Genomic DNA, 26140 nt, shown 5'->3' on the forward strand with positions numbered 1-26140 from the left:
TTTTTGGGCCTTTTTTCCCCCTTTAGTGGCCTGATTGTCCCATAGGAGACAGGATGGAACATGGGAACCGGGGAGTACAGAGGCAACCCTTAAAATCCAGGTATCAGGTATGCGAGGGACAACCTCAAGTATGGTGTGTGCAGTAGGACTTAGAGCTGTCCACCCCCTTTTCAGAAGTTACCCTACAATCAATATCCCTCTTGTGTTTTGCTTGTAAAGGATAAACTTTTTAGTGGGGTTGGGGGGGAACCTTCGTACTTTGAATATAGTTGCCATTCTTTGTATTAAGACCTGTCTACACAGGTGGGGTAGCTGGAAAGGCATTCTGTGCGGGATTGAGGAAGAAGAATGCAAGAAGACAGAAAACCTGAAATACTAAGCCTTAATAATTCAGGTTTTAGGTGGGGTTTTTTTTTTTTTATTGTCTCCACATTTTTCTGATTGCTCGATTATTAGAATAAGCATGTGTTACTTTGGTAATCAAAGGAAAGTTAAAGACTGAAAACAAAAGTTCAGCAACTTTTACCCAATTTGAGGCTAGCAAATAGCAAAAATTTTGAAAAATTAGAATAATTTGTGTATGGCAGTCTAAATTACTGCACCCTAAATTACTGTTCTCACTAGGGTGAGAATTTTAACCCTTAACATGCATCATTTTGGACAATTGCTAGAAAAGTCAAGGATAGGATTGCCTGACTCCCCTCCCGCTGAGTAGCATGCAGCCTCTTTAGTGGTCCCAGAAAGCTAATCCATCCCCAGCTACTGCAACTTCAGTTTTTGTTATTGCTGTAGTTTGTTTCTAATCCTTTGCATACAGAGTGAGCTCATTTCTAAGAATCTAAACATAATGTGGATTTCACATGATAAGTACAGGCCTAAGCTTCCCAGCTAAAGAATTTCTCCGTGCTCTCTACTTCCTAATCCAAAGAGACCAACTTATTAAATGTTAAATATATTTTACATATTGGTAAAACATTTGGTAATATATGGGAAGCTTTACTTCAGGAGGAATTGGGTTTCACCCTGGTTCTTATGCAGTGCTGTTCTATAGCAGATGACTTCATTTTTTTTTTTGTTTATTCTTACAATTTTATTGTATAAACAATAAATTCTTTACCCTGGGCAAGCTTGACCTGTATGGACTTAGTGTACATTAAACTGGCTGAAGGCAGAAAGGACAGGCAGGGTGGGGGAATGGGAAGGCTCAGAGAGGCCACGCAGGGACCATAGCTTACTTTCGTTACTGGTTTGCACCATTGAGGTTGCCTCGGAAACTAGCACTCCCCTCTCAAGTACCTAAAAACTATTCCAGGTGGAAGTGAAGGCCGTGGGATTGCTGGGTTTTGAAAACAAGATGAGCAGACCTCAGAAGAAATGCACAGCTGCTCTGTTTTGTTTTGTGTTTGTTATGGAATGAAAAGCTGTTCCACGGCAATCCGTCACTTTCTTCTCATTGCTCCATTTTCCTTCCTGCCTAAACCATGTAAGGAAAGGACACATGGCCAGAACGATGCCATGTGTTTTGCTTTGCTTTGTTCCTGCCCAGCCTTGGCAGTGGAGCCCACAGACTAAAAGTAACACTGTTCAGAGCTGAACTGCAGAGAACTGAGTCCATGGGGCAGGAGCCATAACAGCTGACCTCAGTGTGGAGTGCAGCAGTATGTGCCCCTTAGGTCATCTCTAGGTTGAAATTATTTTCAGAAATCTCTCACTGATGAATGGTGGAAAAGCAAGTTGGAAGTTGCCATAGTGTGTGTTCTGGGATGTACCAGCCCTTAAACAGTAATTATTTTCTCCAGATGAAAGGACAATCCCATGGCTATTGCACCAGTAAAATCTGCCTGTAGAATCTTCTTACCTCATCTCATGATCTCTTCTAGGAAAGTCCTGTGTGTCACTCAAAGGCCAGGACAATGCCAGTCCCTGCCTGTAGGCCCTGGATCCTATTCCCTCACCCCCTGAGGCCTCCATTATATGGTGTTAAGCTCTGGAGCTAGACCTCTTGAGTTCCAGTCCTGAATCCTTCACTCGTATCCTGTGGTCTTGGCAAGTTTTCCTCAAGCTTCAATTTTCTCATCTGTGAAATGAAGGATAATGTTACCCCCATTGTTAGAATAATGCTTAGTACATAATAAGCACTCAATAAATGTTAGCTTTTTTGTTATGATTTGTGATTCCTTGCTGGCATCTTCCCAGTTTCTGCCACTAGCACTCAGTCACCAGTGATAACTTCTTTGTTGCCAAAGCTCAGGGACACTCATCTCCTCCTCTTTTTACATTTTTCACTGGTGACTTCTCTCTCCTTTTAGAAGTACTATGTTCTTATGGCCATGATTACCACCGTCCCCTCCTGTGTAGTGGCTCCTCTTCTCTTTTGTTTGGTCCTTATCTTGACATGACCTCATGTTGCATGATTTCAAAGAAAACTCAGATTTGTCTTCTCCCTTTTTCCCTCTAGGTGAACTCATCCATTCCGATGACTTTTGTTACTTGGTTGCTCATTCTCCAGGTCTTAGGTCTTTCTTGACTTTCCAGTTTAAGTCTTAGATCCATCCAAACCACCCATTATTTTCTCTCGTGTTACCCTGTTGTTTTTCTTCAGAGTACTTTTTACAGTTTGTAATTATGTATGTATTTGTTCATTGTAATTAATGTCTGTCCCTCACTTCCAGCTTCACCCCACAAAATTATGAGACCAAGGACTCTGTTCACTTGTTCTTATATACCTTGTACATAGAAGGACCTCAGTAAACAGCTGTTTGAATACTGTGTATGTATGAGAAGCCCCTCTGCTTCTTCCCCCATGGCTCCAGCCCTGGCAGTTCTGATGAGACTGGGGAGAGGCTAAGCCTTTGTTGTTATTCTTTCTACTCTGTGCCAATGTAGATCTACCCCTGTGTCAGAGGAAGTCTGTCATTGGAATTGTGTCATTTCCTTTAGAAGCCTCAAAGTTAATGATCAGAAGACTAAAAGAAGCACCAGGTGCTAGTTCTTGGGAAGCAATTAGGATGGAACATCCTGGGTGGTTTGCTGAAATCCCTAAGCAAAAGGAATTCAGGACTTGATGCAGAGCATTTATACCTGACGACAAAATATTAATGAGCTAACATTAACATCACTTTCCAAAATTAGCTGTTAGTTCATCAAACATTTGTGACTTGTAGGATTTTTCCCCCTTTTTAACATTTCCTTTGGTGTGGTTTTAAGTTTAGTGAAAGAACATTTGTGCCCAGTCCTGTGTGAGGAGTTTCATGGGAGACACCAAAGGAGTTGGTGCTCCTGGCCCAGTGGCCTTACACTTCGGCAAGGATGTTGGTGCCATAGGGGCCATTTCAGAACCAAGACTTTACAGGTTTATTTATCACATGCCAGAAGTGGAGTCAATAGCATAACAAGAGGTTAAGAGGTGTCAAGAGGACAGCTGAACTCTGAAATAAACCCATTTTATTCCACAGAGGCTTAGAGAACAACTATGTTGTATTTATCAGTAAAAAATTAATATATCCATTACTAAGTAACCCCCTTTCCTCTGAGTAAATGGCCCATCTTCTCTTCTTCTCCTGGGGATGGCCTTGTCACTAATAGTCAGTGACTATAACCCAGCAGGTACATACCTAACTAGGAATATTTAGGACTGTTTCCCTGGTATGTTCTTTCTTATATTTTGACAGAATTGGGCAGCGTAGTTAAATATTCCTAGTGCTGCACTGCTTACTAGTCCTACATAGACACAGTTTTTAGTATCTAGATTTTAGACATGAAAAATTGAGATAGTCGAATGGTATCTTAATGTAATAGTTTTTATTCTTGTATAGTGTTCATTATTCAGAATATTGGAATGGCTTTCTGACAGATTTCTTCATTTGCTCATTTCCTGATTTTGAAAATTCATTTTAGGGAAGGATAACTAACCACAATTTGGTTCAGTGGGAATATAGAATTATTTTTAATACTCTTACTGGATGCTATCCCACATTGTCCAGATATGAGGCCATTGGTTTCCTTATTGGATAGCATTTTTATTTTTTAGAATTGATGCTCTGGGCTTGAGTGGAAAACTGATACGTCACTATGCCTGCCTTACTTTCTTCTCATATCTTGTTGCTCCAGAGTCAGAAGAGTGTAAACCTTTGTACAAGTTATGACATTGTGGTATATTTTATATATTCTTTGCTCACTGGCTGTTGATATTATTTCTGATAGTTTTGTGAAAATTGTTGCTGGCTCAGTGGCCCAGGCATATTCCCATGATTGGTAGAAGTAGCTTTTTAAGGCCATAGGTCTCTCTCAGCCATTTTTCCCACAACTCATTTTTATGTATCATGGCTCCCAAAATGCTTTTCTCTTGATATCCAGGTTGACTTAAAACAAGTTTTAAGAGCCTCATGATAATACACCTCTTTATTCACTCAACTCAAATGTGTTGAGTCCCTATTCTCAGTGGTCTCCACATCAAAGCTTCTTTGGGGCCAGGAGGATCACTAATCGCCCTATCAACCTTGTAACATCGAGGATGACAGTGTCCAGCACATACACAGTCATTCATTGAAAAGCACTATCAAAGTGCCTGATGACATGTACATCAAGGTAGATGGGAGACTGGCACAGAAAAGCCTTTCTTGCTAAGTGTGTGTGTCTATTGCATTATTTACTTGATGTGTTTAGGAATAGGAACCTCTAATTACCATTATTAATACTTGGAATTTTGTAATCAACTATTTTTATCAATATATGCAGAAGTTGAGAGAAAGAGAAAACACATGGATAACACATGTAGAAGGGCATATCAGTAAGATTCCTAAAAATAGAATTTTTGGGTTTATCAATTAGGATTAGGTATGGGCTATGTATAACAGAAAACTCAAATTTAATAGTGAATTATTTTCATGTAAAAGAAGTCTAGGACTGTTAGAGTAATGCTAAGAAGTGATTGAGGATTTGTCTCTGAGATTCCGTTCCGTCGTTGCAGGTGGTTTTCATTCTCAAGGTCCCCTCATGGTTCATCTAGATGTAGATGGAAAAAAGAAGTGCAGAACAAAAGGGACTATGTCTCATCTGAGTCAGCTACTTTTAAACAGTGTTCCTGAAAGTTCTGTAGGACTCCCACTTATATGTCATAGGCTAGAACTGTCATGAGGCCACACCTTACTGCAAGGAAGGGTGGAGAATTTAGTCTCTCTTCTTCTGGACAGTCATGTGCCCAGCTACAAATCAGCCTTCTGTTAATAAGAAAGAAGAATTGAATGGCCTGTTCCACTAAGTCTGAGGTTATGTACATTTTTAATATCAGTAGGTATCAATATTTTTTTGAAGTTTGCATTTGGTTAATACTTTTGCCAGTTAATCCAAATGTTTATTTGAATTAAATAAACATTTTTCAAAAAATCCTGAAACAGTTAAAAAAAATCCTGAATCGTGATTAAAAATAAAATGTTATCTTCTCCTGTATTTGAATCACATTGTCCATTGGAGGCATGAGTAGGATTTCTAATAAAACAAATAATGTCCACATTATAAACTTCTAATTGCTTCTGAAGTTTAAGGCCAACAGCTTAGTTTTTTACAATCTGATACTTTATTTACTATGACTTTCAATGCTGAACGTAGATTTCTTTGGAGATGAAGAACCTGGGAAAAGAGAGTCTATTTCTTTAAAGCTGGACTTCCTGGATTGTATTGCAGGTGCTAACTTTATTCAGTGCAGTTTAATTCAAAAGAGAAAATAAAAGAGGAGTTCATTTCAAGAAATGAGAGTCTTTCATATATCAGGCATCTTTAGCAGTAATAAGAAGTAGTTGTGCATTCTTTTGCAATTTAACACTTCCTAGTTGCCTTCTTATATAAATGCATATGAGTTATTCATGTTTTTATGCACCTTTTCCTTCCAAGAAATATTTTAATAATCATCACTAAACATAATACTGCATAAAAGAACTGCCAAGAAGAAAGAAAAGCCAGAAGGCTTTTTTAATGTCCGAGTGGTATCTAAATTTTAAACTTTTATTTTTTTCTATTTTTAGACCTCATATATAGATTGAGATAGACAAAATAAAACCTATTTTACTATAGTAAGAATACCACACTGTAAGCTTAAATTGCTGTTTTTTTAAATGATGGGTTTTGCCAAGTTCTTTTGGCAGCTACTCTAGGCTGAAAGTACTAGAAATTGATTACTTGCAAGTTGTTGCTAATAGTTTCCTTTTTTATGCAGCCCTTGTCACCCAGCCCAAGCTGGGGTCCCAGTAAAATGTCAGTATCTGCGGTAACTGGGGGAGTTGGGGGGTGAGGAACCTGTTGCCCAAGTAGAGTGAGTTGGCTCTAATTTACTCCTGGATGTCTGCATTCTTTTCCACGTCTGTCCACAAATAGCGTCACAGCAAATTAATGTAATTTTCTGATGGATGTAAAGAGTAACCAAAGAAAGCTTGTTGTGTTTGGTGGCCAAAATACCACACAGTGCGAGCCGAGTAAAACTGCTGGCCCATGTTATAGCACTCTAATTGATAATTATTTCTCAAAGAGCACATTATTTGGCCGTGTGGCAACAATTCAGTATTATTCCAGAGGCAATGGACGTGTAGGTGCATGTGAACACTGTAGTAAATATATGCTTCCTTTTGCCAAGAATGGAAGTAGGTTATCCAAGAGGAAAGGGTAGGGAAAAGAAAATATCAATTTCCTATGTACCAGAACAGGCCTGGCTTAAATCAGTTAGTTAAACTGTAGAGCATGAAATCTTGTAAAGTTTTTGTATTTTGTAGTAGAGGCTTCTGGTTTATATTTAATAAGCTAGAAAATTAACTCTCTTCTGGAAACTTGGAGAAAATATATAAATATATATATGCATGTGTTTGCTTTTGGTTCACGGGCACTGCCTAGTTCATCTTCCTTTCTACAGGTCTTAAAGTTGCTAAATACTTTCAGAGAAATGAAAAAAATGGATATGGGAGAGCTAAAATGGCAAGAGGAGGGAATCCTGGGTTTTTACACGTGTAACCTGTTAGAACAACAAAGTCACTGTTGGAAGGAGAAAGGCCCGAAAGCGTTTTCATCAGGATTAAATTTGGGGCAGCCCGTAGACAAGTATAGGGGACTAAGAAGCTCCTTCCTCCCAAGAATGGCCCAGGCCTCCAAAATGGAGATCTGGACCCTGTGGAAACTCAACAGATGTTACCTAGAGGACTGCCATGCGATGGGGCAGTCTGTTGTCAGGGAGATGGGGAGAGTGGACATAACATGATCTGCTCTCGTGTTTGGCTGAGAAAGGCAAGAAGAGAAACCAAAAACTGCTACCCACTCAGCTCTGCCCTTCACAAGCAAACAGCAGCATCAAGCAACAGCTGAAAAAGATGGTGACCTGATGCAGATGAAACACTGCAAAGTGACTGTGTTTGGGGAGCTGCCCTTTTATTAATAGCTTGTTTTCATAAAGCCTTATGGGTCCTCAGCAGAGCCGGATTAGAATATTCAAAATGCTGAATCTACGCATGTCTGCCTCCCCTTCCTGTGACTTCATTTTCCTTCTTCATCCCCTTGTCTTGTGTTCCTTCTCATTTACGTAGGCGTAGAGAAGAAGGTTAGCTAGAGATGAATTGCCAAGTTGCATCTTTTGCATTTGACCCCACTAGCTGTGAGACTCTTAGGTCCAAGGCAAAGGAATCAATTACAGACGGCACAGCAAACAGCACAAGCAGCAGCAGATTTTGCATCAGTTTCCTCTTTGTCCCCAAGTCCCATAGGAGTGACACAGATGGGCCCACATTTATGCCTCTGCAATGTGGTGCGTTTCTGTTAACAGGAGGAGAACCCTGAGTTTAGGATCCTTTATCTTTTATAATGGGCAGTAAGTGTATCTGTACATTACTCTGGAGGGAGATGCTATCCTAGAAATATAATCCAGAAGAGAAGACCATTAGTACTTCACTTGCAAGACATGCAGAAACACCAGAGACCTTTGGAGAATTGTCTCTCAACTTGGATTTATTAACCCTACAAGAGGCTTGTGTGACTTCTCTTTCTGTCCACAAATAAACATCAGGACTCGGCTGTCTTTCTTACTTGGAAAGGCTCCTGAGATCATGGCTGTTTGAAAGAACCTGATGAACTTTCTGGAGAAAGCTAACACAGGGTGATATTGCTCCAGATAATGCCTCAGAGAGTTAGAAGTGTACTATTTGAAGGTACCTTTGAACCTGAAAATAGCTCAGCAACACATCTGTCCTTGTGTATTTTTCTTCCTTTGTCTTGATTTGAGGGGATTAATCGCAGAGGCCCCTGTATGTACGATGATTTGTTATGCTTTAGGGGAATATCTAGTATCTGATCATTCTGTGAGCTCACACACACATTTCCTATTAGCAGATGAACAACCTGACTAAGGGGAAAGAGTTGGATACTTCAGGGAGCCCGGTGATGGGTTCCTGGAAGTTCAGGAGAAAATCTGTGTACTAAACTTACCAAGTCAGACTCAGCGAAAAAAGCAGGTAAAAGGCCAGGGGTCCTGTGTCCTCAAGAATGGCCTTGGAATCACAGACCGCTGGTATGCAGGGACCAGTGAACCCTGGAGCCCTGTGACACCTGCTGGGTGAGGAGTGGGCTCACCCCCTAACTCTCCACCATACTGAGATAGACATATTTTATGTGTTTATCCTTGCCAGTTAATATTATCCCTGCTGCCCTTTGGATGATAGATACTGTACTACTGATGCTCCTGTTGCCAGTTTCTAAAGTGCTTTTGAGCTCACCTGCACACACAAAGTAGATTAGAGCTGAGTACATATTAATACAAAAGAACTGCATTCCTATCATGGCCTTTAGAAAAACTGTGACTTATCCCATGTACATTCAGCCTTTTTAATTCATTATGGTTAGGAGAGTGGTGCTATTACTCACTTGTACATTTAGGAAGAACATCCTAGATTTTAAGTTAAAAATGCATGGGTATCTAAATGTTTTTTCCTCCAGAACAGTGGCATGAGTGCCTGATTCCTTAGTTGAGGAAAGTGTTCTCTCTGTATTTGATCATTTTATGTGGACTTTTGGGCTGTGTGGTGCTCATCTATATGTGTAATTGGCACCCAGAAGTGCCCTGGAATGAATAGTTGATTCACTTGGCATTTAGCAATATCATTACATTGGTCATCAGCCACTTTTGCACCCTGTGGTTTTAAACAAGAAGAAATCTTGCAAAACCAGTACAGCGAAATGCTGCACATGCAGGTGAGGTTACAGGGTAGAGAAAGCAGTTCCTCAGGAGGCTTCATTTTTAGCTGAATTGCATTAGGGTGTAGAAGGAGAAAAGAAGGGTACTGTAGGCCTAAGTCATTTTTCAGAATTGACTGCTGTGCTTTTTATTCCTATAAAGAGAAAGTCCATCAGTTGTTTTCTTTGCAGTAGCCAACAGAGATATTCTGCTATGTGGCATTTATGTTTTTGTCTTCTGCTTTTAACCAGTATCATCTTGAGTTTTTGATGACTGTTAGAATAATTAACACTGACATCTGGAATAGAGCCTGCTTCCAAATGGATACACGCTTGTCTGTTTTGTAAATCCTAAGCCAAACTTTTTCCTTCCCTAGCTGAAAAATGTGCCTCTATCCCTCCCAGTCTTTCCAGGGTGTGGGCTCTGCTTAGCTGTGTGACTGTGCCCACACGCTGGCATATATTTCAGAGCCACCCAGAAGAAATCAGTTGCCCTCGAAATAACGAGACAAAAAAGAATGGCTTTTCTGAGCCATAACATCTGAAGAGCTGGAAACAGTTGTGTTTGTATGCGTGATGCTAAAGCCAGTGAATTTCATGTGAAGGAAGGGATTGTAAACTAAGAACAGAAAAGCCGTTTTCCTGGATTTCAGATGACAAACTCTCAAGCTGTTTAACTCACCCACTTAGCACCTCCACAGCCATCCCTTTAATGTGCTTGCATGCATTGTCAGTGATTTCTGTTTCTGCAGGTTTTGTTGCCAGAAGACAAATAATAAAATAGTGTGCATATACAACCTGAAAGCAATGTTCTACTAGTTTTTGATTGAGGTTAAACAGAAGCATTCTGATCATGCTGTCCGTTGGCAGGCAAAAAGCATTTTTTAAAATTCACATAGATTTAAAGAAAGCTAATCTTTTCTGGCTCTGTAATAAACTAATTATATGTTTAAAATAGTACAGAGCTGAGTCCCTGTTTCAGATTAAGCCTCCTAATAGCAAGGTCAGGACAAAGCAGACGTTTGCCTGGCTTTGCCCGATGTCTCTGGCTTGAGGACCCATAGTATGGTGCCAGCTGTTTGAAGGCCGGGATACGTCTGCCAAGGATAGCCAGGTAGTACTGACCTGACTCACCGGTTAATATTCTCTGAGTACAGAAGCCACCAGACACATCACTGAGGAAGGCCTGGGTATTTAATAGCATATTAAGACGTGGCAGTAATCACGTTTGGTTGTTCTCTAAGAGTGGTGATCCCAGGTCAGGTTAGGACATGCCAGTAGTGTCTCTTTTGGGGTGTATCTGAGGAAAAAGGTGTCACTTCTAAAGATGATCTGATTTCAACAAGGCTCGCTTCATGGCTAGTCATTTTTCCACTCTTTCTCTTGCTTTTGTAATCCTAGGGATCATGTGCAGAGGCTTAGACATGGGTACATGTAAATCAATAACATAGATTTTTTTTTTCTTGTTCTTACATGTTCCTTGGTCACTAGTTAGTGATGCCTCTCTCCATAGGCACTTCAGTGACATCAGAGGGAAACACATAGAACAGTGGCGAGAGCTTCACTTTGGAGTTAGCCTCGGGCTTGATTACCAGCACCACCACCTACCAGACAAGTTACTTAACTTTTCTGTACCTCAGTTTCCACCTGACAGGCTTGTCGTGAAAATAAAATGAGATTAGATTTGTCAAGCACAGAGCATTGGTCCTGGTAGATATCAAGTACATTAAATTCTTTCAGATTGCGGGTGAAATAGACTCTTATTTTGGATTTTTCTTGTTCTTGTTTTTCTTTGAATGTGCCTTGGAGGAGATTTAGTACCAGAGTGTGTTATCTGTGATTTTGAGTGTACCTCTGAGGGCTCTGGGCCAACTTCATTACCAAGTAATGAGGCTCCAAAGCATCCCAAGACAGGTAAGGAGTCAGCTCTTCTCCCTAGATGGACAGGGGACTTTTGTGCCAAGCCCTTGCTCTACCAGGTAGCTCACATACTGTCATTTTGCTCTTCTTAGCATCTCTTATTATAGAAAACCTTAAGTCTACTAATTAGACTATCGTCTTGTTTTTGGAAATTGGATTGTATAATTGAAGTTAATACTCAAGGGAGAGACTTGCTACTTCACATTTCACAATGGATGCTTACTTCCATCTTCACTCACTTGAGGATTGTTCATGGAGCTTATTATGTTTTATAACATTTCAAAGTATAATTCACATTTATTTTGTGACTGCTGCTCCCTTCCCACCAATTCATTAATTAAACAAACATTTTTTCAGCACCTACTATGTACCAGGCCCCGTGCTAGATGCTAAAGCTATAATATGGTGACAGGTTGTACAGAGTTTGATACGTGTTGGGGGAGACAGACCTCTATTCCTCAGATTGTAAAATAAGGCAGACTGAGGTTGGATTGGTAGATGTGTAGATGGGGTAGGTGGGTGGATGGATGGATGGGTTGGTGGGAGATACTCCCCAGGTTTGTGCCCTGCACTTCATCCCTTCAATTGATGTGGTAAGGTATTATACCTTAAGGCTGGGGGATTGGAGTTTATCTCAGCTTGGAGTCCACTTGGTAGCTGAGTTCAGGTACTCCCCTGCATCTTTGGTCCTTTGTTTCTTTCACTATGAGTTAAGGCTGCTTGTTACTAGATGGGTTTCACAGTCCTCTCCATTTTCCCTAGTTTACTTTTTACTGAACTTTCTGCTCTGATCACTTATATGATGCCATGAAAGTGATTAAACTCTCTAATGTATTCCTGAATTATGGTCATGTATTTCCATTGCCCTTTTATTTTATTTACAGCCACAATAAATTTTCAAACTGGAAAAATTTACAACCTTATTTTTTTTTAAATCTAAATGAAAATTATGTTAATAGTAAAACTATTTCTGTTCTACTTTGTTCTACTTGGCAGTCTGTTCTGCAGCTTCATGGCCTTTAACCCTCTGAAGCATCCATTCCATGTGGCTAGTCATGCATGGTCTTACCAGGGAATTTACATAGCATGTGCTTACTGAGCCCCTCATAGGAAAGGGAAATGGATTCAGTAACATCGGGGAAGAAGTTTGGAGGAAGAGAGCAGGGGCTGCCAAATGCTGTAACTTTAACCTGCTTTCTGGAGACTATCATTCTGTTGACTGCATACCTTGAGGTCCTTCTCCCTCAGTCTGAGGATAGGCAGGGGGTTGGAAGTAGGAGGGTTTGTGGGGAGGGGCAGGGTGCTGCAGGGAGTGGGTGTGGGCAGAGGTTTCAAGGCTGCCAGGGTTCTTTGTGCCGGAAGTGCAGGTTTGGCTGTAAGGAATGGAATGTTCCCTCTTGCCCTCCAAGAACAGAAACAGCTGTGGAAGAGCTTGAGAAGAAGATTACTAAGTGAAAAAAAAAATTAATATGAAAATAAAACCCACATAGAAAACCCAGCAAAACTGCAGTGGAGTGGTAGCCATCTTTTTCATGCTCTTCAAGAGAAATTTCTTCTTATCACTGGGGGGGCAGGACAGATAGTCTGCCCAGCCCTTCCTCTTCTAAGAGAGCCTCATGTATCTCACTTACTTTGCTTAGAGAATGGGTTCATTATGCTATTTATTAGACGAGTGTTATAATTTTATTTATTTATTTTTTAAGATTTATTTGCAAGAGAGAGCATGAGCACACAGGGAGAAGGAGAAGCAGCCTGATGCGGGGCTTGATGTGGGGCTCCGTCCCAGGACCCTGAGATCATGACCTGAGCCGAAGGCAGATGCTTAAGGGACTCAGCCACCCAGGCGCCCCTATTTTATTTCTTCTAAAGAGATACCAGAACCTGTCACTTACCGCATGAAAACTTGAAACAAATGTTAGTTTTCAAAGAGATCTCTGTGGGTAGAGGATTATTGTTAGCAAATTTAACGGAAATCTTGTTTCTAGCTGGAAATTTAATCCTTCAGCCAAGTTCCTGACAATATTTATTTTAGAACATCATCTTTTTAAAATAAGTCCCTTAATGGTTTAAACTTCGTGTTTTAGACAAGAGAAAGAATAGAGCTAGCCTGGAACTTGTCTTACACATCAGGGTTGATTGTGCAATCCTTTATGTGAATGTTTATTTAAGTTTTCTTCTCAGTCTGAAAGGCTTGCTTGGCTATTACAGCTGGTATTCCATATTGTCAGAAATAATAATTGTTTCTGATTTCAAGTCTGTTTTGTGCTATCATACTTTCTGTACTGGCTTTTGAGCAAGTTAGCCCCAAAGAAGATAAAATCTAGTGGAAGAAGATAAGCCAGCTAAAACCTAGACTCTACTGGTATCTAACAGGAAGGACCAGCTTCACATTTCTCCCTCAGATGGTGGCACTGCTTGGCTTTTTGCACCGAATGTAATGCTGTAGTGTCTTTGCACAGTTGAGGAATGAGAAGGAATGAGAAACAGGAGTATGTGGTTGTTATTTTTGAGGCTGAATATGTCCTCAGGGAAGTTCATTAAGTAATACTTTGCTGTATTCTTAACAGTGGGAGCTAATAAGTACCTCAGGATTAGGGTATGGCAAAAAAAAAAAAAAAAAAGGATTAGGGTATGGCTTTTTCAGTAGTAATTTTTACCCAATCTATCTTTTTGGCATTTTGCTTGAAGGATAGTCTGTGAAAGAGATTGTATGGGATTGCGATTGCATGCTAATTCAGGGAGGCTCCTGAAAATTATAGGGATCAGTTACTGTTCCAGGTCATCCTTTCTTCAGCCTACGTCAATCCTTAGGTTTGTGCATGTCCACATAACCCTCTTTTTTGTTCCATACCTGTTGGTGCTGGGTGGACAAGTGACACAGGACAGAATGAGATGACTGCCCACAAGACAGTGCAAGGTCCAGGACCCTTCATCCTTTCCCTTGCCTTTTTTTTTTTTTATCTGGATCCCAGTGGCCTGAGTACTTGCTCTGTTTTACTCTGCACATATAATCCTGGCCTGAATCTGTAGCCCCGGCTCCTGCCCTTATTTTCTAAATAGGAGGAACTTGGACTTAGACAACATCAACTGTGCTGTACTACTAGATCCAGGAAGACTAGGGACCATTAGATTGGACTTAGAGTCTCAGTCAGTGGAAGGGTAAGGGGGAAATTCCAGTGATTCTCAGCTCTAATTGCACATTAGAATAATCTGGCCTCTACCCAGGCCTTACCCACACCAATTGAATCAAGATCTCTAGGAGTGAGGCAGGAGTATGTAAAGCCTCCCCAGGTGATTCTAATGGGCAGTCTGGGGGAGGAATTAATACTTAAGAGAAGTCAGGGCCTTGTCCAGAGAACTGCCTTTAAAAGAGCCTGTCATTATAAATCAAAGACAGCTTCCCAGGCCCTCTCCTGAAGCTATATCTTCGCATTACTCTGCAGTGGCACACAGCCCCCTGGGTCTCCTCGTGATTTGTGGTTTGCATTGGGCTTTTCACGTGACCTCTATCATCGACTGCTCAGGAGATGCATATATTAGAATTCCGGCATTTGGCAGCCTCATCCTGAAGTGTCATTGCCCACAAGTCAAAGCAGTGAGACCTACTTGAAATGCTGGTCCCGTGTGCAAGGTAGTTGAGTACTGTGTCTAAAGGCAATCCTTTGCAGATTGTCCCCATTGAAATCCCTTGGAAGGACCAGGTGGATGCCTGCAATCTGCCTGGTGGGAAGCAGTGGGTCTGGCTTAGGAGCTGACAGCCATGACCCTCATTTTTCTGCTTTTGAGATAGCACAAAAAAAAGAGGGAGAGGGAGGGGTTGTCTTAAAAAAAAAAAAAGAAGAAGAGTGGGCAGGGGCCTTTAAGAGTTAAATTACACAACTCCCTTTTTATTTTTAAAGTCAGTGGATTCCTTGTTGCCGTTGCTGAGAAAGATAAATTGATACCACATGTTGCTTCCAGACAAAACCCTCTCTGTGTTCCAGGGGAAGCACATGCAGCTGGTGTCTGGGTTAGTGGACAGTCTCCACAAGGTAAACACGGGTTGGAAAGGGGCTGGAGTGGACACAGGGCAGCAACAGTTAGGAAATTACCAGTCACTCCTGACTGACATGGCACCTTTGAAATACTTTTAAGAGTTTGAAATCTTTTCCTGGAAGGAGCCACCCTCTCACCTTTTGGCTTAAATTATACGATGCTCGGAAAACAGTAAGTGAACGTTTGTGATGTCACTGCTTCCGTATGTGGGATCTGACAGTTGAGAGCCTCTTTGTGCTTGGCACTCCACTGGGTACTTTGCATGCGTAATTTCATTTAACCTTCCCGAAGATCCTAGAGTTAGGCAGAGAGGGTAATTTTATCCTCATTTCATGAAAGAGGCATGCGAGGTTAACTCAATTGCCCAAGGTCACTGGACAAATGTCAGAGCCAGATTTCCAGCCTGGACCCGACTGATACCAAAGCTTGTAATCTCCCTTCAGCATCCCACTGTCCTCCGCCCCCCGCCCGCCCGCCCCGGCCACCTTACATTGTATGTGTGAATTATCCGGGTTGTAAGTGGAGAATCCTTGTTCATTTCAGGCAGCTTCTCTCTGACGCCTGATCTACTCTGCTGCGGGTCCGTCTGTCTTCACAACCCAACCCGTTGGCATATTTGTAGTGACCGTGTGCACTTTAATATTAACAATAAATGTATCTTACAGTAGAAAATCGTCTTTCAGGATAGCAAGAAAAATAACAGATTCTGATAAGTACAGTCATTTTTATGCTAATTTCTTCGAGGAGGCCCTAGCAAAGAAATCTCTAGGCTGTGGTCCCCCATCAACAGGACTGTGAAGTGTGAGTTCCCTCATGCTACCTCCTTCATACACCTTCTGTACATACTTCCTTGAAGGATTAGGCCACTAAATGCAGCTGCGGTCGGTCGCACAGAACACAGAGTTGCCGGTTCTGTTACTATTTGACTGTATCTGAAGCATTTCTGCCTGGTACAGGGCTTGCTTGCCTCAGTGTAAGTCATTTTGTGAAAAAGCATTGACAGAAAATGGGATGAAGAGTGTTCTTATCTCTGCTCTCTCTTCAGACACGTTGTGTTAGAGATGCTTCAAGGATTTTCTAAATCTTTGGGCCAGGTTGGAGAAAAACTGGGTGTATTTGTCCCTGACACTAAAGTTTCTTCTTAGAAGATGTTTGCTTCTTTATAACTCATCAGTATCTAGATATTTTAGTAGTGGACTTAAGTAACTGGAACTATTCACATAATTTTGGTTGAGGTTGTAGTAGCTTCTTGGCTCCTTTAGTAATAAGTAAATGTGATGACGGGATGGCCTGTCCTCGAGTCTGGTTGTTAATATTTACCTTACCATGTTAGCATTGATGAAAACATATCACTAGTGCTTGAGCCAATTAACAATGGCCTGCCTCACAAGGTATTTAAAAGTGTATATTAGAAAATTCATTGGAATCCTGTCAAACCATTCCTCCTTTACTTCAGCTCTCAATTGCCAAACTAATGTTCAATCTTAGAAATATAGGCAGGTATGATATAAGAATTAATGGAAAAACCATAAAACATTTTTAATAGTGGTTTTATAGTTTAAAATATACATAGTACGTTGGAAACTACAGACCCTAATGCAGAGGTCTTTAGAGAACTTAACTTACTGATCGTAAGAAAATTTTACAGTTGGCTTGTCTGTTTTTATAAATCCCACTTCTCATTCCTGGGACTGACATGAGGGAGTGGCACTTTGAAACCTTTCAGAAATCATATCACCATTATCTTTTGTTATTAGGTAAGGTGTGGGGAAACATTGCAGTTCTGACATATTATTTTGGCATTTATAATTATTTACCTTTTCCTGCTTCACCAAAATTTCCGTAAAGAAACTAGTGATTACGTCATGACCTCTGAGGTCTCCTCTCCTAAACTCACTTTGGGATCCTACTTATCTCTGTGGCCTTGATCATTTACATTAGAATCTAATTTACTGATTTAGCTAATCTACCAAATAATTTTCAACTCTCTCCCAGTGAGGATTATTATTCCTGGCATCTGACCTTGTTAGGGTGAGGGGCATTTGAACTGGAAGTAGACAGAAGGGCCTTATTAATTGGCCTTCTGTCAATGGCCCAACTTCAGATTATGGATCTTATAAATAAATGGAAAGTCGACCAGGCTGTATGGATAGAAGCTGCTGATATCTGGGACTGTCACAATGGTGGCAGTTTTTGTGTTGTCTTAGTAATGTAACTGGAAAAACCTGTCTGAGTTTTATGTAGGTAATACGCTTTAGGGCATGCATTCTACTACTCATAACCTCTAAAATAAGAGTAGAGCAAAGATTGGAAACTGAACCGCCGGTTTAAGAAGTCAGGTTTTGTTTCAGAGTCTAACGGCAAGTTAACATTGGTTTGTATAGAGGCTAATGCCCTCTCCCTAGAATGAATGCTATTATGGCCATCTTAATAAAGAAACTCGAACATGGGCTGTGTGGGCCTTCACTTTCAGGTTGGTTCTTCTGAAAGACTTTTCTTAAAAAAAGAATTTTATTTTTACTTTAGGAAAGACCTATCAAGTCATCCCTATTTCATAAAGTTATAGTAAAAGGTTGTGCTTTTTTTTCCTTTTTTTCTTTAAGGGAGGAAGAGAGTGGGAGCCTGCAGGGGCAGGGGGAGAGTGGGGTAAAGAGCATCCTAAGCAGATCCCATGCCCTGCACAGAGCCCAGAGATGGGGCTCCATCTCATGACACTGAGGTCATGGCCTGAGCCGAAATCAAGAATTGGTCGCTTAACTGATTGGGCCACCTAGGCGCCACAAAAGGAATCTTCTTCTCTGAGCAGAATAAGGTTGTGCTTTTATATCTTTCTTTCTTTAATGTTTCCTAAATGTTGGCACAAATAGCTCAATGACTTCTAAATAAATTGGTGACAAAGCTGTGAAAAGTTACAGTAAAAACATTGGAGTTTGGAAAACAAATTTTACTTCGGGTTATATATATATATTACCTGTGTGGCCTAGTGTAAGTTATTTAATATGTCTCAGCATGAGCCTTTATGAGGGCACTGATACCAATTTTGCAGGTTTATTATGAGGATTAGAGACCATGAATCTAAAAGTTATGGCCCAGTAACTGGCACTGCATTAATCAGGCAGGCTCTCATTTTCTTTACCCTTGTGATCAGGGTCCTGGGCCCTGACACCCTGCAGTTCTGTCCTGGATGTGGTGGGTATTTTAGCCCCTTTACCATGTGCCCTTGCAGAAGCTAAATTTCTGTCTCCAAATTTTAACCAATTACAGCTTGTAATTTTATTAAATTATGCATATACATTGAGGGTAGTGTTCTAGTAATAGATGACCATTAGAAAATCCACATAGGGCATTTTGGAGTTCTGTAAGTATTACTTTTTTTTTTTTTTTTTTCCAGTTGGTTTGGAATTAGTGAAACTAAAAATACATTTAAAAATATATATTGTTGGGGCACCTGGATGGGTCAGTCAGTTAAGCATCTGACTCTTGATTTCGGCTCAGGTTATGATTTCAGGCTCCAGGCATTCGAGCCCCATGTTGGGCTCAGCACTCCGTGGGGAGTCTGCTTGAGATTCTCTTGCTCCCTCTGCCCCTCCCCCTGCTCATATTTTCTCTTTCTCTAAAATAAACAGATAATACAGTCTTTAAAAAAGATGTATTATTCCCTAAGTGCTTTTAAAAGGGGGATAACCAGATACATAAGATTGGTCATTGTTAATCTTAGATGTTGGTGGTATGAACTCTTTCCAAAATCTAGAGCAAAGAGGACTGCCTAGGGTTGCACATTGCTCTCCCATAGCTTCAGAACCTTCCTGATTTTTCACCAAGAAGTTTGAGGTTAAGTTTTTTATTTAATAGGTCTCGTCATCTGAGTACTCAGTAGAACCACCTTGCACTTGCCTGCTTTTTGAACCCTGCAGAGTGAATTTTAAGAGCATGCCTCATATCTATTTTATGAAGTATTTTGCTTTTTTAAAGAAACGTGATTTCTGAACCATTAGTAGAGATGCCATTATCCTTTCAAAAAACCATAAGAGTAAAGGGAACTCAAGAGTATATAGTCTCCTGGGCAACATTTGTCTCATCAGATACTCACCGTGTTCCCTGCTTTTTTTTTTTTTTTTTCTCTCTCAGAGGTCTCTTTATGGCCATCATAGAAGTGCCAACATATGACCCATGGTTGTTAATGTTCATTGCCCAGCCTGAACTGGAGGCCCTTCTTGCATGGGAACATATACATGGCAAATACTGAGTATTTTGATTTATTACTTATGGTAAAATTCTGCTCTCTTTCTGTGTTTTAGAAACATTCTGGTAGAACACATGTATTTGCATCTTCTACATAAATACAGTTGGTGATTGCCAATTTTTTGAAAACTATGGTAACTTTTAGGATTGTTTGTATTTAATATATAGCATCAGGCAATACCTTTTGTCTTTAATTTGCAAATAAAAACTGATCTGGCCTGTAGGTGCTGTTGCAGATGTGGAGAATACCACCAACTCCTCTCTTTTACTGCACCTGAGGCATTTTATAGATTAGAAGAGTCCACATCAGGTGATGAGCTCTTCCCACCATGGACTCTGTTTTATTATAGCAATAAGAACTCCCTGACTTGGTAGCATGACTGGTTCCTGAAGTATATTATCATATATCATTCTTACATCATCCCTGTCAGGGAGGGATGGTTTGGATGTTATTATGGCAATAATGAAGATAGAGAAGTAAAGTTGTTGCAGATGGCTTAAATGATTTGCTCAAGGTCACATGGTTGATCCGTAGCAGAGATAGGACTGGATCTGGGTCATCCTAGCCAACCAAGCTTATCTGCCAAGCCAAGAGGAGGATCTTGCAAGGTGGCTGCAATTTGTTGGGATTTTGATGATATTTTGCCAATTTCTTTTTTTAACCCTTTAATATAGAATAGTTTTAGATTTACAGAAAAGTTACAAGACTAGAACAGAGTTCTCATATACTCAGCATCAAGTTTCCCCTGTGTTAACATCTTATCTTAATCTATGGTTAATTTGGTACATTTGTCGCAATTAATGTTCCCAAATTGATATATTGTTATTAACCGAAACCCATATTTATTCACATTTCCTTCATTTTTACCTAATGTTCTTGTTCTGTTGCAGCATCCCATCCAGGATACACCTTACATTTAGTCATCATTTTTCCTTAGATTCCTCATGGGTCTGACAGTTTGGAGGAGTCCTGAATAGGCATTTTTAAAATGTCCCTTAATTGGGATTTGTCTAATGTTTTTTTCTCATAATTAGACTGGGGTGATGGGTTTTGGAACGAAGACTACAAACGAGGGTGCCATTTTTATCATGTCAAGAATGTAATCAACATGACTTAGCCTTAATGATGTTGATCTTGATGACCGGAGATAGTGTTTGTTTCTCCGCTGTAAAGTTACTTTTGCCTCTCCTTTCTATACTATACTCTTTGGAAGGAAGTTACTATGCTCAGACCATTGCCTCGAGGGAGGGTATCTATATAAACAATTCAGAATTGTTCTGAGTGGGAGACTTAACCTATTCCGTCAACTCAGTGAATCCTACTCTACCATTTTTTCTTATGCCTGTTGGACAGGTGTGAAACTGTGGCAGGAAGAGATGACGTCGAAGAAAGGATTGGTAACAATTCACACCAGTTCTGAGTTTATTAGATGTGGTTGAGAAAAGGTGGATGCTGCCTTTATACTAGCAGAGGAGAAAACCGTAAGAGAATAAAATGCCCCCCCCCTCCCCCCCGCCAAGTGATTAATTACCCTTAGAGAGCCAGGGAGGTTTGTTGCAAAGTGCAGGGAGAGAGTGCAGTGGTAATAAATTATAAGTGTGAACTTTAGTATAGGTATAGGAAATGCAATTACAGAAAGGACAACAAAATTTAGGAATTTGGGGAAAACAGCATCATTGAACTTAAACATTCCAGCATCTCCTGGATACAAAACCATCTCCTACCTCCTAAACCTCAAACTTGGTGTGTATTTACCGTGTTGTCATTGAATTCCAACCTGGTTGGGGGCATATCATACAAATGTTTATCTTTTTTTTTAATCTCCAAAATTAAGGAGCCCCCCCCCCAAAAAAAATGAGCATGATTGACTACTTCTCTGGGTGCCTACCTTGGGGCCATTTTTTTCTCATATTCTTCATTTTCCTTTCTCTCCACAGAACTCTATCCGGCACAACCTGTCACTGCACAGTCGGTTCATGCGAGTCCAGAATGAGGGGACTGGCAAGAGCTCTTGGTGGATCATCAACCCTGATGGGGGAAAGAGCGGGAAGGCACCCCGGCGGCGGGCTGTCTCCATGGACAACAGCAACAAGTATACCAAGAGCCGTGGCCGTGCAGCCAAGAAGAAGGCAGCCCTGCAGACAGCCCCTGAGTCAGCAGATGACAGTCCCTCCCAGCTCTCCAAGTGGCCTGGCAGCCCCACGTCACGCAGCAGCGATGAGCTGGATGCATGGACGGACTTCCGCTCGCGCACCAATTCTAATGCCAGCACTGTCAGTGGCCGCCTGTCACCCATCTTGGCAAGCACGGAGTTGGATGACGTCCAGGATGATGACGCACCACTCTCCCCCATGCTCTACAGCAGCTCAGCTAGCCTCTCACCCTCTGTGAGTAAGCCATGCACTGTGGAGCTACCACGGCTGACCGACATGGCAGGCACCATGAATCTGAATGATGGGCTCTCTGACAACCTCATGGATGACCTGCTGGATAACATCACACTCCCATCGTCCCAGCCATCGCCCACTGGAGGGCTCATGCAGCGGAGCTCTAGCTTCCCATATACCACCAAGGGCTCCGGCCTGGGTTCTCCAACTAGCTCCTTTAACAGCACGGTGTTCGGACCCTCGTCTCTGAATTCCCTGCGCCAGTCTCCCATGCAGACCATCCAAGAGAACAAGCCAGCTACCTTCTCTTCCATGTCACACTATGGCAACCAGACACTCCAGGACCTGCTCACTTCAGACTCACTCAGCCACAGCGATGTCATGATGACCCAGTCGGACCCCTTGATGTCTCAGGCCAGCACCGCTGTGTCCGCCCAGAACTCCCGCCGGAACGTGATGCTTCGAAATGACCCAATGATGTCTTTTGCCGCCCAGCCTAACCAGGGGAGTTTGGTCAATCAGAACTTGCTCCACCACCAGCACCAAACCCAGGGTGCTCTCGGTGGCAGCCGTGCCTTGTCGAATTCTGTCAGCAACATGGGCTTGAGCGACTCCAGCAGCCTTGGGTCGGTTAAACACCAGCAACAGTCTCCTGTCAGCCAGTCTATGCAAACCCTCTCGGACTCTCTCTCAGGCTCCTCCTTGTACTCAACTAGTGCAAACCTTCCCGTCATGGGCCATGAGAAGTTCCCCAGCGACTTGGACCTGGACATGTTCAATGGGAGCTTGGAATGTGACATGGAGTCCATTATCCGTAGCGAACTCATGGATGCTGATGGGTTGGATTTTAATTTTGATTCCCTCATCTCCACACAGAATGTTGTTGGTTTGAACGTGGGGAACTTCACTGGTGCTAAGCAGGCCTCATCTCAGAGCTGGGTGCCAGGCTGAAGGATCACTGAGGAAAGGGGAAGTGGGCAAAGCAGGTCAGTGCCCAGTGCTATGGCATTTAATAACAAAGTGGGGGTGATGGGGGGAGGTTGACTTTTATTTACTTTGAACTTTCCTCCACATTGAGAAATAGAGGACCATGGAGCAGTGGTACACAGAAATGTGGCTCCCAACCATTTCATCTCCAAGTCAAACGGGGCCATCAAGTGCCCCTCCCCACAATTTGCTGACAGCTCAGGAATTTTACTGCCAGTAAAAAGAACATACACACATTCAGAGATTTTATTCTTCTTTGTATCCAGTCACCCTTGCTTATCCATGACACAGGTCTCCCTACTGGATGTATGGATGAGGATGGATGGAAGGGGAGGGAGGGGTCCTTAAGTCACACAAACTTCAAGGTTAAGGACCCAGCCAGAGAACATTCTCAGACCCTCAGGTCCAACACTGCCATTGTTGATCTTCGACGTTGTGGTTTCTTCATCTTTTTTTCAGTAAAGTAATAATTCATAGGTACTTTAATTTAACTGTAGAAAATATATTCTGACTCTTTCATACATGAGTATTTCCACCGAAGGTGAGATCTGTTAGATTCTTCACCATAGTCCTAATCATCTTTATTGATTAAGTGTTCAGCATTTAAGCATTTAAAATAGCAAAGGATTTGAGTTGAAAACAGTTTTTATGTGAGAAGGAGAGCATGTGCTCATGTGCTTCTCGTTCCCTGAAGTACAAGTGATAGCAGGTTCCAAACAGTGACATGGATTGGGAGCAGAGATTTTTTTTTTTTTAATTGTGGCATTTTAATACTGTTGGAACCTGAAAGATCATACAACATGATGTGGTAAGAGAAACATTTTATTGGAATCGGAAATCAAGGGTTCAGTTCCACTGCTACTACTTTCTGGCTAGAAATTATCAGGAGAGAATAATTGCCCCCTTGTTCCTTCACAGGATTATTATGAGAATCAAATGCCCTGAAGTATGTGAAAGTACTTTGTAAAACTGCAGTGGGCTGAAATATGTATAGTGTAATTAGGTAAACATACTGACTGACAGATGAGTAAGCAGGGAGCCCAAGAGGGTTAAGTAGTTTATCAAACGTCACACAGCTGGACCTAGAATCCATATTTCTTGAATGGCTTGAACTGTGGTAGTTTTTCCTAATTTTCTCAGGGTGGAAAAAAAATAGGAAGTGCTCTGAACTGGAGCTAGTGTCACAGAAAATACACCGGCTTGCCCTGAAACTCTCCTTAAGAAGTAAGATGAGCACTGGGGTATTTTGTGGACAGGTTTGTACCCCTAGACCCTACCCATGTTCAAGGGCTGTGTTCTGTACCCCAGCTCCTCTTTTAAAAACATCTCAGCAAGCCGTTTACACCCTTCTTTAAATGGTGTAAAAGGGAAATGGGATTCAAAGCCTTTCAGACCTGAGCCTTGTTTAACCCTCTGCCCCGGTGAAGGAATTACAAGGGTCTCCTATGGTGAGCTCAGCACAGCTCACTGGGTAGTTGTCGAAAGGGGAGTGTCAAGAGTGTTGTGATGCTAAAGCTTCTCAGCTTTCTCAGGCATAAGCAGGCCCCTAATGGAACTCAGACATCTGTTTTCAGTCATTTAATAGCCCTTGAGATGGTAAAAAGACTGTAATGGAAGCTAAATAGGGTGACACACTTGCATGCCAGCCAGTTCAGTACCATAACAGAACTCAGACTCAGGAAGACTTGCCTTGAGAAATTTAGATATTTGCCTTTTAGAAGAACAAATAGTTTGTCTTCCTTTAAAAAGTGGAATGTGATTGTGTCTTCTAATGACACAAGTAAGTTTTAATTTTGGTGTAGTTGTAAGGAGGCCACTTTCTGATTCATTGAGAAGAGGTAATTCTGAAGAAAATGTACTACCCATTCTTGTCTACTTTTTCAAGTGCAGTTGAATAGCATACCTTTCTTGTATATGTATGATTCTAAAAGATTGTGTAAAAATAGTTTAAGGAATATTTAAACACTTACATTTTAAAAACACATTTAATGAATTATTATTTGTATGATAAATAACTACTTTTGGGATAATGTGTTTTATTATTATGCCCTAATGGAACCATAGGGTCGTGTTCTTTTTCTCAGAACATTTGGGGTAGATTTTTTTGAGAAGATAACTTCTTCATTTAAAAATGAAAAGTAACCAAAATTTCCTAACAGTGAACCAGCTCTGTGTGATTAAAGCAAGAAAAGAAGCATCCTAAAGACAATGGGCGGGGGAGGGGGGGGGCCTTTGAGGGAGTCTGGTTTCTGAGGTTAAGATTTCCATATTGCTTTGGAATAAATTGCTCCTCTAAAAAGCCAGGAGCACAAATGGCCTGAAGTATATTCTTTACTTTTAAGCTTGTGACTATCATGTTGAAGCCTCCCCTAAACTCACAAAAGAGACCTGAGGCCACAACCTCAGACCGCCCTTCTCCCGAATTAAGCACCCCAGCTTCCCAAGAGTTGTTCTATAATGACTTTTTTGGTTTGGCTTTTTTTTTTTTTTTTTAAACTAGTAGTCATGGTATTCTCCAGACTCCCTTCCTGGCTTAACAGAAGGTCATATGATCCTAAATTAGAACCCTCTAGTTGTGGAGTTAATGGAGCAGCTCTATCCAGTTGACACACAGTCTTGCCAGAGAGCCGTGGAGAGGTGCTTCTCTGGAGGGCTGGGTGTTTCACACACGTCATTCATCTTAGACCATATGTAAAATCCTTTGACCCATGGGTCTATCTGGAAAAGAAAAAAAATACCCGTACCTTTTTATGAGTGCCAGCTACTGGGGTGTGAAGGGCACTGTCTTCTGTCATAAAGCTTGATGCATGTACCTTCAAATTGGCAGCAGAGATGTCTGTGAGCTGGTATGGCCGTTGCAACACCAAGCTTCCGGTGAGCCCTCCCATGTCTGATGTGTGTCTCCTCAGAGGACAAGCAGCCTTAGTCTCATTCTTTTGAGGTCAAAAGTTGCCTAAGTTCACAAGCTCTTTCATTCATCTTCATCTTTTGGCGTTGGGAGACCCCATTAGCGAGCAGCCCATTATTTAGTTTTAAACCACTCTGTGATAAAGATTGGAAAACCTCAACCGGAAAAGGCTCAGGGAGCCGAGAGGCAGTAGTCTTCCTGCTTCTGCTTCACCACCAATGAATCTCACAATGGTAGGTTTCTCATCTGTCGAATGAGGATAGAATCGTAGAATCATGCGCTTTCAAAAGTGCATAGTATACGTAATTTTAAACCCGAAACCTAACATTCTGTCTGGGAAGTGGCCCTATTAGAGATACGTGATGATGCAGAACTATTAAGAAACAGTGGCACAGTAATGTGGAAACAGCAGGATCTCGTATTGGAGGCCATTTAGAATTCATATTTAGGCTGCTTTCC

At 41.4% G+C, this 26140-nt stretch overlaps 1 protein-coding gene across 1 annotated transcript in view; it reads left to right on the forward strand.

Moving 5' to 3' along the window:
- Positions 1–22772, forward strand: part of FOXO3 (forkhead box O3) — a 103615-nt gene extending 80843 nt beyond the window's left edge. The window contains exon 2 of the mRNA XM_025444801.3: positions 21337–22772. Coding sequence (XP_025300586.1) covers positions 21337–22737 — 1401 coding nt within the window. The 3' untranslated portion in view covers positions 22738–22772. The remainder of the gene's footprint in view (positions 1–21336) is intronic.
- The last annotated feature ends 3368 nt before the right edge of the window (positions 22773–26140 follow it).

Source organism: Canis lupus, chromosome 12 (assembly GCF_003254725.2).
Source record: "Canis lupus dingo isolate Sandy chromosome 12, ASM325472v2, whole genome shotgun sequence".
Classification (NCBI taxonomy): domain Eukaryota; kingdom Metazoa; phylum Chordata; class Mammalia; order Carnivora; family Canidae; genus Canis; species Canis lupus.